This window comes from Toxorhynchites rutilus, chromosome 3, assembly GCF_029784135.1.
Source record: "Toxorhynchites rutilus septentrionalis strain SRP chromosome 3, ASM2978413v1, whole genome shotgun sequence".
In the NCBI taxonomy this organism is placed as follows: Eukaryota; Metazoa; Arthropoda; class Insecta; order Diptera; family Culicidae; genus Toxorhynchites; species Toxorhynchites rutilus.
The window spans coordinates 274,902,181-274,916,475 of NC_073746.1; the positions used below are offsets into that span (position 1 = coordinate 274,902,181).

Below are 14,295 nucleotides of genomic sequence, written 5' to 3' on the forward strand. Positions count from 1 at the left end.
AAGTTTTTTGAAGCATAGCATTTTTCCAAAAAAGAATAGCTGATTGGCTTTAATTTGATATAACGATCATCTAAATCGGTCTAGTAACTCAAAAGTTATAATTTGAGAAAAGAAAAATTATAACTGCTGTTCGGAATTTGGGACATATTTTTAGTTTTTCATCATGAATATGTATTTGTATATCAATTTTATACTAGACAAATGAAAGAAAAGGCTCGATTGTTTCCAGAAACCACACTAGTTTCGCGAAAAAGTACCATTTTGAGTAATGAGACACTGTTTAATGGTCAACAAAGCTTAAGTGATCGGAATTAGAGACAAAACGGTATACTCGCCATGCATTCGTGTCAAAGTATGGCATTTCTTTCCATGAAAAACAAAAAAAAACATACCCGACATTACTCTACTTTACATACTAAGAAAACTCTAGCACGAAGTATGATCAATCTACCCAGTGTACGTAAACAATAAATCTGTGAACGTAGTCCATCGTTCCGGATTGATGTCCGAAGGTACGAGCGATGATTTTCAGTTTATATATCTTACCACGCTGAAGCTTTTTGGTCGCAAATAGATGCGCAATTCCAGATGTACGTAGATTTTTCTCTAAACTGAATACATGTTCATAGGTTCGCTCCAAAAAACTGAAAGTAGTTTGCGTTGCTGTATGCTGGAAGGCCGGTATCGCCAGAACTGCAAGTGGTTGTTTCGGTGAGATTTTTTTCACTGAAATCACCCTGAAGGTGATCGTTTGCTCAATCTGAGCCCCATCCGGGCATGCCCTGTTGAGTCCAAGTTTACAGTCCTTAAAGCAATGACTGAAAGGAAAGAATCTGTTAGTCACTGAGGCTCCTGAGAAATGGTATGTTCTACCCCAATAATTCATCTATTTCATAATCATCCGGGCAAGCGGTTGGAACGCAAAGATATGAGCCTCTAGTGTTAAGACAGGATTGACCGTTGCTGCATTCATCTTCACGCAACTTGCATTCGTCGATTTCTGGTAGCATAAAGCAAATATGTTAAGTTAAATCATCTTTGTTTGAGTTATTTGAGATTTTACTTACCAACACATTTACTTCCCTCAAGAAAGTACCCTTCGGGACAAATCATTTCATAGTTCATGATGCTGAACGCAGGTTCTTCTCGCGTTTTTCGCCTGGTGCACGTTTTCTCATCAGATGACAGTGCGAATCCAGCAGGACAGAAACAACCATATCCACCTGGTTTATTTGTACAGTAATGTGAACACTCATGACTACCATCGCGACATTCGTTAATGTCGACGCATACTTCGGAACTCATCCTGAAACCTGCCTTGCATAGACACTCGTAGCCTCCCTTTGTGTTTACGCAAATCTGTCCCTGACCAGTGCAGCGATGATCACCGGCTGTGCATTCATTCAAATCTACGCATTGCCCCATTGTTTGATTGTATGACATTCCAGATACACAATTGAACTCGATGGAATTGTTGGATCCATCAAGATTGAGCTGATAGGCAGCTGTATCGCGGGTGAGATTGACAGTGTTCTTTAGGCTTACAACGATCTGGTGATGTTCTTCTAGCTCGTTGAAGCCCGTCTCTAACGGTTCATCCACATACTCCACAGGAGGCGCTTCAGCAGGTTCGAAATTGCGAATCACTTTGAAACTTTGTGGATGGGCATGATTGTCGCTGTAGTCATCTTCTTCGTCGACGGAGCGATTCGATTCGTATGTCAGAAGTGGTGAAAACTTCCTCTGAAAGATTTTTTTTCTCATGATCACTGTTTCATGATCATTGGGAACCTGTAGAATAATTACCTTCCCATCGCGATTGATGTGCTTCAGTAATGCATCATTTCGACAAGTTTTCTTTGTACACTTCTCAATTTCGATGTTCTCTCCTTCACAATATTGTCCGCCATTTTTCGGTTCCGGCTTATTACACGAACGTTTCCTGTGTCGGACGCCAACCCCACAAGACTTGCTACACTTTGACCAGGACCCCCAATCGGACCACCCGCCATTTACGATACAATCGCGTTGCTTACAGATCTTGATTTCACTCTCTTCGCCCTGGCATGACAGGCCTCCATTACGGGGGGCCGGGTTAGCGCAACTTCTCCAACGGATCATTCGGCCGAATCCACAGGTTTCACTGCACGGTGTCCACTTGGTCCATGATGTCCAGTCTCCATTGATTGGACAAAATTTAACGCTGCATACTTCCTCCTCGTGTTCTTCTCCGATGCAGGGCTTCCCTCCCGAGGATGGCGGAGGTGAGTCACACTTTCGGCTTCTAGACCGGGTCGACTTGAGTCCCGTGAATTCGCTTACACAATTCAGTGAGCAATTACTCCACTGACCCCACGCTCCCCAGCCTCCGTTGACCGGGCATGGCAACATTTCGCAGTTCCTCACCTGTATATTTTCACCCACGCAATTGTATTCTTTTCCTTGAGCCGGAGAACCGCTCAGTAGTAAACAAATACGGGACCGAAACTGGGTACCCTTACCACAGCTGGCACTGCATGCACTCCACTCGCCCCATGGAGACCAGCTGACCGGCACTGAAATCATATTGTGATTTAATCTTCTATATATATATATATATATATATATATATATATATATATATATATATATATAAGTTAACGCAAGCAACATCATTTTCCCCACAGCAACAGAACCGATCACTGTGGAACAGTTTATCGGTAGCATCAATTCGCAAACGCAAGCGAAACAACAATTTAGGACACCAACGTAAAACACCGATTCGGACTCTGTACCTGACGCGACAACGGACTGGATAGAATGTGCAGCGTAAGGGCTTTAGGTAAATGGCTAGGCTTCATGATGTAAAATTGACAATAATAAAATCAGTCTAACTTGTACTCCCGGCGAAACCGGTCTTTCCTTTTTAAAAACTCTTCGATATCCTCATGTGACTTAATTGGCGCAGTCGGTAGGATCGCTCGTTCAAGTGTTCACGCGTAGATCCAATTCGCGAAAGTGATTTCCCGCGCGAACGAATATCGAGTGGCTGACGATTGGAGAACTACAACGGACGCACGAGTGATACCTTTTTATCAAGTAAGTAATTAGATCTTAGTCAAATTAACAATCATTTAATCGGAGTGGTACAAAGCTTACCCGAAACAAAAAAAGCTGTATCCACATCCATAAAATATAACAAAAACTACTAATTCAGAGAGACGAGCCCGGGTAACACCGTAAGCGACTCTTTTTATATCACAAAAGTGAACTACTAATCTAAAACAAAAACAAACGTTAAATCAGAAAAAAACTAGCTAATCTAACAAGAGTGATTTAAGTTTTACCTTGGAGTGCTTTGTGAATAATCGCGAAAACAATGAACCCAAACAGTTTTAACATATCCCCTGAATTACCGAGGAGCAATACCTCAGCACAGGAGGAAAATTTAAATGAACACGAAGAAGCCGCCAGAATTGCTCAAACAGCGGTAATGTTCGACAAGGCGGAGAAAATCCTAAAGGCGATTAGCAGGACTAAAAGAGCCCATCGGCGGGAACGTAAGAGCCCGCCAACCAAAAAAATTAAAAGAAGCTTTCGATGCTTCTATTGAAGAGAGAAACTATCAAAATAAATGCGGTCTTAATAAGATGGAAACTACAAATCGATTCCAAAAACCGATTGTTGTAGCACCACCTCCCCCACCAAGGCAAAAGAACTGGAATAATTTTAATCATTACCAAAGAGCCCAGTATCAGCCTCAAACGAATCATTTTAATCCACAGCAAAATTTTTCGAGATTACAAATGAATCCTTTTAATCAACGGCAAAATTTTCAAAGACCTCAAATGAATCAATTCCACACACCTTACCAACAACATCAGAACCAAAGCTTTCTAAATCAACCGCAAGTTCCTCCGCGAAACGTATTCGCCCCAAGACCAGTTCAGATGCCGAAGCCTACTCCCATGGATGTAGACCCTTCAATAAGATCTAATAAAATAAACTATATGAATAGACCTCGGAGAGCAATCAATTACCAAGAAGGCACAAATATGTCTGATCCTTACGGCCCGTACGAAGGACCAAATTGTGAATACGAAACCTATGATGAAGAAAATTATGAGCAGGATAATTATCACAATGAATCGATGGCTAGTACATCTTTTCAACCTGTGGTAAACAATCAGGAAGAGAGTGTCGAAGAAAATACCACTTCCACTGATGAACTGAATTTTCAGATAATTACGGCCCAAGAAACTCCTCCGTAAACAATTTTATACCGTACATACAAATCAATACCACTAAAGGACCACTGAAGTTTTTGATCGATACGGGAGCGAACAAAAACTACATTAGTCCGAAACATGTCAATTTGGACAAATGCAAGTTCACCAAACCTGTAAAGGTAACGAACGTTAATGGTTCGCAAAATATAGATCAATTCGTAAATTTCAACCCCTTTTCCACAATACCAGGATCAAAAAAACAAATATTTTACATATTCGACTTCCACAAATTTTTCGATGGTCTCATAGGATACGAGACCTTACGTGAACTAAAAGTCAACATATTAACAGATCAAAATGAGTTGAAATTCCCCACTGGCGTACTGAAAATGTTTCGAAAATATCCAAATTCGGCAATAATCCAGTTAAATTCCAATGAGACAAAAATCGTGAATTTACCAACTATCATCAATAATGGAGAATTTTATTTGGAAGATGACATTTTTCTCTCTAAGGACATTATCATACACTCTGGTATCTACAATTCAAAAGATAGCCATGCTTTTTTCACTGTATCAAACATATCAAAAAGCCCTTCAAAAGTATTAATAAAACGTCCTCTAGATGTTGAACTTAACAATTTTTCCTTAGAGGAACCGAACCAAGATTATGTAACTCAATTTGGCAGGACACCCATTTTCGATCAATTGAGAGTTGATCATCTGAACAAAGAAGAAAAATCTAACCAAATGAAAGTGATTGCAGATTATGAGAGTATATTTTATGTAGAAGGCGAACAACTGACCTTCACCAACGCGATTAGACATAAAATTTCCACAAAAGACGATATACCGATTCACACGAAATCTTATCGCTACCCTTTCTGCCATAGAGAGGAAGTTCAGCGACAGATTTCGAAAATGCTTGATCAAGGCATTATAAGACCTTCAAGTAGCCCTTGGACTTCACCAGTCTGGATAGTCCCAAAAAAGATGGACGCATCCGGCCAGAAGAAATGGCGACTTGTCATTGATTATCGTAAGCTGAATGAGAAAACGATCGATGATCGTTATCCCATTCCTAATATTAACGACATTCTTGATAAGCTTGGCCGTTGCATTTATTTTTCAACACTTGATTTGGCATCTGGATTTCACCAGATCGAAGTGGATAAGAGTGACATCGAAAAAACTGCGTTTAGTGTCGAAAACGGACACTACGAGTTTTTAAGAATGCCATTCGGTTTGAAAAATGCTCCATCAACGTTTCAACGCGTGATGGATAACGTTTTGAGAGAGCACATTGGTGTCCGATGTCTTGTGTACATGGACGATATCATCGTGTTCTCTACCAGCCTAAAGGAACACCTTGACAACCTAAAGAAAATTTTTGATAGTCTTAGAAAATTCAATATGAAGGTGCAACTCGATAAAAGCGAGTTTCTTCACAAAGAAGTAGCCTTTCTAGGCCACATCGTAACTCGTGAAGGAGTAAAGCCAAATCCCGAAAAAATGGAAATCATCAGAAAATGGCCACTTCCGAAGAATGAAAAAGAACTAAGAGGATTCTTAGGAATTTTAGGCTATTACCGCAAGTTTATTCGAGACTTTGCGAAAATAGCCAAACCACTTACAAAAACGTTGAGAAAAGGAGAAGCTATCACTCACACTAAGGATTTCGTAGATGCCTTTGAGCGATGTCGAAATATTATTACATCGAGTGATATATTACAGTACCCCAATTTCGACAAACCATTTATTTTGACAACAGACGCCTCCAATTTCGCAGTTGGAGCCGTTTTGCCACAGGGGCAAATTGGCAGTGACAAACCAATTGCCTTTGCTTCTCGAACGCTGAATAAGTCAGAAGAAAACTATTCCGCAATCGAGAAAGAACTTTTGGCGATCGTGTGGGCATGTAAATACTTCCGTCCTTATCTTTACGGAAGAAAATTTACTCTATACACCGATCATAAACCTCTCACATATAGCTTAAACCTTAAAAACTCAAATAGCAGACTCATTCATTGGCGCCTCTATTTAGAAGAATTTGATTACGAGATTAAATACAGACCTGGAAAGCAGAACATCGTAGCCGATAGTCTTTCCAGAGTACGAGAGGAAATCAACCTCAATGAAGCGGAAGAAAACTCTTCTTCCACATCTGAAAGCGACACTTCGTCAGACGGAGCCACGGCCCACTCTGCTGATACCGACGATTCTGACTTTATCCCAGGCACAGAAAAACCATTAAACGAGTTCTGTAATCAGATTGTTCTAAAAATCGGACCCAACGAAGAAGAAACCTATGAAGAAATATTTCCACGAGTTTTCCGACGAAAAATTACGAAATTGATATTTGGAGTTCCATACCTAATTAAAATGTTTAAAGATTACATTGATCCCAAAAGATCAAACTGCATCCTTTGCCCGGAAAAGTTGATACAGACGATTCAAATCGTCTATAGAAACTACTTCAGTAGAGGCAAACCTTTCAAAATTTATTTTTCTCAAAAAATTCTCATAGATCTGAAAACGGCCGAGGAACAAAATATTGTTATAGAACAAACCCACGAAAATGGGCATAGAGGGGTATGGGAAAATAATAGACAAATAGCAAACAGGTACTATTTCCCAGCAATGAAAAGAAAAATACGACAGTTTGTAAGGCTCTGTCGCATTTGTAATAAAAATAAATACGAGAGGCATCCATACAAAATCATGCTCGGACCCACTCCGGACCCAAAAAAGCCTTTAGATTTAATACATCTAGATATATTCTTAAAACAACCTAATATATTCCTTTCCTTTTTAGATAAATTCTCGAGATACGCTACATTGATTCCCATCAAATCTAGGAACATTCAAGATGTACGTAAAGGATTAACTAAATACTTTTCCATTTATGGTACCCCAAATTTGATCGTTACTGACAACGAACCTTCAATGAAATCCATCGAAATTAAAACTCTTCTGGAAAACTTAAAAATAGACATCCATTTCACTCCTCCAAACCATAGTTCAAGTAATGGTACAGTGGAGAGGTTTCACTCAACTTTGGGCGAAATCTATCGTTGTACTAAGCCTAATTATCCCGACATAAACGAAAAAGAAGTTTTTAGAATAGCTTGCACCATATACAACAACACAGTCCACTCTACCACAAAAACCAAACCCCGGGAAATATTCTACGGAATAAGGGATGGAGAGGAAAGGCCTCTTGATATGGAAAAGATTTTAGAAAACAGAAACAAATTCTACAATGAAATTATTGTACAATCAGATAAAACTAAAAATAAAAATTTGGGTTACCATAATAAGAAGAGAGAACACCCACCGGTTCTTCGAGAGGAAGAAACCGTATATAATAGAAGACAAGGAATAAGGAACAAAGGAAAAGAAATGTATTTCCCAGTCAAAGTTGTCCAAGATAAAGGTAGAACGTTTCTGGACCACTCTGGCAGAGAAATACACAAAGAAAATATTCGGCGAAAATGAAACCATACAAATTATTTTTCTAAATTATAGATGTTGCGGAGCCAACTTCTAAAACTAATTACGCTGACGTTCATCACGACCTCATCATCGAGAACGATACAAATACATGACCTGACCAGAAACCCAGGACTAGTGACGTTACAGACCGGAAACGTACTAATTAAGACTGGACGTCACAGGATATATCACACAATAGACTTGGAAGACTATAGACCATTACTAAACAACATCGCTATCACTATCGACGGACTTAAAATATTCACAGACTTCAGCGACGTTTATATCACATTACAGTCCAAATTTAAGAAAGCCCAAAACACGTATATGAAATTGTTACCAAATAGAAGAAACAAGAGAGGAGCATTCAATTTTCTAGGCTCAGCCATAAAGGCGATTACAGGCAATTTAGATGAAGAAGATCGAATCCAAATAGATAACGATATAAATGACTTAAAACGAGGCAACCAAGAACTTATAAGACAAAATAATATTCAAGTAACTATCAACAAACATCTAGGAAAACGTATAAACAAATTAATAGATTCCGTTAATGAACAACAAAGAATAATCAAGCAACAAATTATATCAGCCAGACAATCTCTAATCACCAACAAACTTGTCAATCAAAATTTCACAGCAATCCGACAGGCATTTAAAATTTCTTATCATGTCGACCTAATACAAGAACACCTAGACTCAATTTTCGAAGTTATACAACTTGCAAAAATAAATATCATTTCTAAGAATTTTCTAGAAGCAGAAGAACTAAAGTTTATCTCAGATAAGTTAGAAGAACAAAATATTACCATTCTACATCCAGACCAAGCATACGATTACCTAGACATCAGAGCCCTCTTCAAGGAATCCATCCTCTACTTCATCATCGGCGTCCCGCAGATTTTACCACATCCATTCACCAGTCTTCTCCTAGAACCACTTCCAATCAACGGTCAAATCATCAAACTCCCTTGGCATGAAGCAGCAATCTACGGAAACTCCACCTAATTCATCAAAGGCAGTTGCCAAAGTATCGGCGAAAATTCCATTTGCGAAGAAGATAAATTAGACGATACCTCAGACGACAGATGCTTCTCCAAAATCATACGAGGCTCCCCAGGAAAATGCACCTTTACGAACTATCGGAATACAACCAACATAAAACGATTGACAGACAACCATATCATCATCATAATCACAACAGTCACACTATCAAGCGACTGTCTACATAACAACAGAGTTTTAACAGGAACGATGCTGTTGTTTTTCGAGAACTGTACAATCTCACTGAACAACAAAACTTTTAGCTCCATTACGTTTCCATCGAGAATTATCCCAACAATAGTGCCTCTGGATGGCGTGAAAATTGAACAAAACGAATTCGAGCAGAACCTGGACTTTCACACATTAAAGAAATTACATTTCCAAAACCGAGAACAACTGGAGATAATTAAAACCCGATATTTCATCCAAACATCAACAAGTTTGGGCCTCTCATCTATATGCTTCATTATACTATGACGATCAAAGTTTACCATTGGTACCAGAAGAAAAGGACACCCAATGAAGAAAAACCAAACATCAGTTCAGCAGACAACCATCATCCCAACACAATTGTATCGGGACGATCCAAACTTGATGAGGGAGTAGTTAACGCAAGCAACATCATTTTCCCCACAGCAACAGAACCGATCACTGTGGAACAGTTTATCGGTAGCATCAATTCGCAAACGCAAGCGAAACAACAATTTAGGACACCAACGTAAAACACCGATTCGGACTCTGTACCTGACGCGACAACGGACTGGATAGAATGTGCAGCGTAAGGGCTTTAGGTAAATGGCTAGGCTTCATGATGTAAAATTGACAATAATAAAATCAGTCTAACTTGTACTCCCGGCGAAACCGGTCTTTCCTTTTTAAAAACTCTTCGATATCCTCATGTAACTTAATTTATATATATATATATATATATATATATATATATATATATATATATATATATATATATATATATATATATATAGCCATTCCATGCCAAACCGATATAGTGGTTCTCAGATTTTCGTCAAAAGTGGTAGTTTTGTTCTGCATCGCAAATTATTAGACCCGTATTTTTTATTTTTTTTGTTAGGGTGACTATTTCCATTTTAGGGCGATCCGAAAAATCTATTTTGTCGCATTTTTGCTAAAAATGACTTTTCAAAAATTCATAACTACTGGAACAATTCAAATGTCCGACATATTAAATTAAAGCCAATTAACTCTTTTTTGGAAAATTACTACAGTTGCATAAAATTAGAATTATGTTTTCGTTATTATTGATTGTATTTGTTTTTTATAGTTTTCATGGTCTCGGGACCAAAGGCGCTATATTTTTGACGTAGAACTACGTCTTTCATTAAGGGTGCCAAATCAGAAAACAGGTAACGTTTTTATGAAATAAAGTAACTATTTTTACTATTTTAAACGGATTCTGGCGATTTACATACCAAACGAATCGAATTGATATGCTATACATTACAATCCCATAATCTGTATATGGTTTAAATTGATGAAAATTGGAAGCATTCCTATTTCCTCATACATTTGTTCTGTCCATGTGTGTGCTTTCCCGAACAGAGCTGTCAATATCGAGCAACTTATCGACGAGCAACGAAGGGGAAATCGTAAGATGTAAAGTCTCCGTGAACGAAGGAAAAGAAGAAGAACGGAGGGGAATATTTGCCTAGAGTATAAACAGTAGATCTTGCTGAGGTAAATTTCATTCTTTGTGAGGACACCGACTGGAAAACACTATTGCTGGGCGAGCTGGACGGCGAGGGATCGAATGGTTTTCTCAAGGCAATGGGGGTGGAGGAGTAATATGAAGAAAGCGTAGAGTTTTCCAAGTGTCTTTTTGAAGGCAAGAGACGAATGAACCGAAGAAGTTTAAAGTCTCTTTAATTCAACAAGGAAAGGAAGGAAAGGTAAACTTCCAGTACCGTTCTAGATACGAAACAATGAACATCGCTTGTTATTCCTTGTTTTGCGCCATCACATGTCTTCGTTTCGACTAATTGTGGACGCGACCCAATTACTCACTCGTTGATGTCTCTTTCATTGCAATCATTGCATCAAACTGACGCCATTGCATTAAGTTTCTGAGCTACACAGTTGTGTGGGGAACCATCAAGCTAGGCTATCGTCAGCTCACCAAGAAAATAAATGTTCTGGAATTTTGTCAGTGATTTGGTTTCGCATAACGGTAGGAAAACTCTCTCCACAAATGATGACAGCTAAGCTTATCTAGACTGGCAATATTAACAAAAAGGGCTTCTGTTGAGAAGAGCGCAAATCAGAGATAAGTGTGTGTATATTTAGTTGCTTCAAGCCATCAATATATGGATATTTGTGTACGTACGTGCGCGCTTCATAACCCGTACGTAAAAATAGTGCATCTTTGCTACGCTGAAAACCCATTTGTAATGATAATTATAAACAAGGAGAGGAGATAGCGGGAGGGAATTATTTACGCTATTCAGCCTTTTTCCAAGCAGTTAACATTGTTTGTTTTCTATCATCATAAAAGCTTTGTTGGTGCCTTTGACATTGCATCAATGCATTTAACTGACGCTATGGTAAAGCAGGTGTTAAGGTTGTGCACCAAAAATAATTTGGGGAATATTCAATAAGTTATAATAAGTCATTAATTTATTTGGGTTCGCGTGCAGATAAAATTTCGCTTATTTAGTCATCAAGAAAGTAAATGCCATTCTGGAAGTTTGTATGTAATTTGGTTTCGCTTGCCAGCAGCAAAACTTTCTCCACTAAGGATGACAGCTGCACTTATCTCGAGCATGTATTGTTCTGCGAGCATAAGAATGAATCATCAAACAATTATCGTCAAATGATTCTACAATGAAAAAAAAAACATTTCAGGGCGACCAAACTGGTAGAATGGTTATTCCAAAATTTTCGTAGCATTATAAAATAATATCCGTAGTTGTAACAAGCGACTTGAATTAAACTACAGCGTAGTTCTACGTCAACAATGCGGTCGTGTCTTGAACACAACCTCCTATAATTTTTTTATATTTTGTGTCTGGAAAGCTGAGGATTTTTCACATAAAATATCTCGAAACCAGGGAGGCGTTATTTTTCGTTTTTGAGTTATGATTTTTCAAAGTTAAGCGAAAAATCATTTTTTTCTCATTTTTTCCACTACAAAAAATCATAACTTTCGATCTACTGGACCGATTTAGATGATCGACATATCATTTGCAGGAATCCATCAGGACAGAAATAACCATATCCACCGGGTTTGTTTGTACAATAATGTGAGCACTACCATCGCGGCATTCGAAAAATTATTTTTTTTTCTCATTTTTTCCACTACTCACTTTTTTAAATCATAACTTTCGATCCACTGGACCGATTCAGATGATCTACATATCAAATTAGAGCCAATATTGCACTCTGAATAAAAATGGATTTAGTCATCGTAATTATTGATTATATTTGCTTTTTATAGCCTACATCGTTTCGGGACCAAGGGCGCCATATTTTTTTATATTTTTTATTGAAATTGGCCTTTTTTTCATTTTCAAGTTATGATTTTTCAAAGTTAACATGATTTCAGTTTTTGTTTAATATTTTTATGCGACTAGACTGGGTGTATGTGACTATAATCCAATTAATTGGCAATTGTGTTATTTTTTCAAAAAAATAACCTACTAGTTTTTTTTGTTTATCTTTTTTTCCTAGCTAGTAGGCTTTAATTTGATATGTCGATCATCTGAATCGGTCCAGTAGTTCAAAAATAATAAATTTTTGAAAAAAGTCATTTTTGGAAAAAAAGGGAAAAATGATTTTTTGAACCATCGGGTAACTTTGGAAAATCAAAACTCAAAAACGAAAAAAAAACGCCACCCTGGAGGTCACCCTGCATTGGTCTAGTGGTTCGACAGTTTGAAAAAAGTAATTTTTGGCAAAAATGCGGAAATGGATTTTTTGGACCACCCTAATATGGAAATGATCACCCTAACAAAAAAAAAAAAAAAAATTACGGGCCTAATAATTTGCGATAAAGAACAAAACTACCACTTTTGACGAAAATCTGAGAACCACTACATCGATTTGGCATGGAATAGCTGTATATATATCGTAAATACAGTAATCGCTCACTAACTGGTTCTGGTTTAACTGGTTTGCTTTTTAACTGGGCGAACGTTAACTGGTTCTTGGACCAGTTAAGAAGCAGAATTTCGTAAACAATCGACACCATATTCAAATGGAATATTTGCTGTGAGGAGCATTCGAATGTCATTTAAAATGCTATGAAAATTGAAATTATTCTCGCATGACAAAAACATTGATTAAATTACAGAAAATAATTTCCTCAAATTATATTTCATACCTGTTGTCGCACTCAATGCGAAACTTCCATTGGAATCCTTTTGTTTATCCAATTTCATGATCAACGCGAATCAAACAATTCATAGAAATTCCCCTCGATTTTATTTGACGTTTTACATGCCGGACCAGTTAAAACGCGAATGTCGATAACTGGTCTTCCCTTTTCGCCCAGTTAGCGAATGTATATGAAATATTTGAATTGGTCCAATGGTTCGAAAGTTATGAATAACCATACCATATAAATGAAACACAAATTTCTGCATAACTCGAGAACTAATTGAACAAATAAAACCAAAATTAGAATGTAAAAATTGAGGAAATTCGGAAAATTTTACTTCCATAATTTCTACTATTACATCCAGATAATCATTGTTAGTCCATTTGATGTTTGCGCTGACGAAATTGATTTTGTTCGAAAGTTGAAATGGATTTTCATGTGAAAAAACGCACCCCTTTTTCTTCTAAAGGGTGTGTCACATCAAATTGCATCACGGAAAAAACGCTGTAGAAATTCGCCCAGTAGACCGATCCTTTTGAAAATTTTAGGCAGTTAAATAAAAACTATTAAACAACTTTTGGCATTTTCTTTTTATTCAAACTTCGAGCCCAATCCCGTATGCTCGCACCTTCCTCTTTACCCCGTCCATAAGGTTCTGTACAACGTCAGGTTGTAGTTTTTTTTTTAACAGAAATCCATTTTCTCTTGAAGTCCGCCTCCGATTTGACAACTTTTTGGTTCTTCCGGAGGGCCTGCTTCATAATCGCCCAATATTTCTCTATTGGGCGAATCTCCGGCGCGATGGGCGGGTTCATTTCCTTTGGCACGAAGGTGACCCCGTTGGCTTCGTACCACTCCAACACGTCCTTTGAATAGTGGCACGAAACGAGATCCGGCCAGAAGATGGTCGGGCCCTCGTGCTGCTTCAATAGTGGAAGTAAGCGCTTCTGTAGGCACTCCTTAAGGTAAACCTGCCCGTTTACCGTGCCGGTCATCACGAAGGGGGCGCTCCGCTTTCCGCAAGAGCAGATCGCTTGCCACACCATGTACTTTTTGGCAAACTTGGATAGTTTCTGCTTGCGAATCTCCTCCGGAACGCTGAATTTGTCCTCTGCGGAGAAGAACAACAGGCCCGGCAGCTGACGAAAGTCCGCTTTGACGTAGGTTTCGTCGTCCAATACCAGGCAATGCGGCTTCG

General features: G+C 38.3%; 1 protein-coding gene across 2 annotated transcripts in view; it reads right to left on the minus strand.

Moving 5' to 3' along the window:
- Positions 1-394: 394 nt before the first annotated feature.
- The window catches only part of LOC129775342 (hemicentin-1-like), a 39,439-nt gene continuing 25,538 nt past the window's right edge, over positions 395-14,295 (minus strand). The window contains exons 8-11 of one of the 2 annotated variants that reach the window (XM_055779998.1): positions 1,807-2,555; positions 1,068-1,743; positions 874-1,000; positions 395-818 (exon numbers count right to left, since the gene is read on the minus strand). In XM_055779998.1, the coding sequence (XP_055635973.1) occupies positions 443-818; positions 874-1,000; positions 1,068-1,743; positions 1,807-2,555 (1,928 nt within the window). In that variant the 3' untranslated portion in view covers positions 395-442. Of the gene's footprint in view, positions 819-873; positions 1,001-1,067; positions 2,556-14,295 lie in introns of both variants that reach the window. The other variant, XM_055779997.1, reaches the window with a different exon arrangement.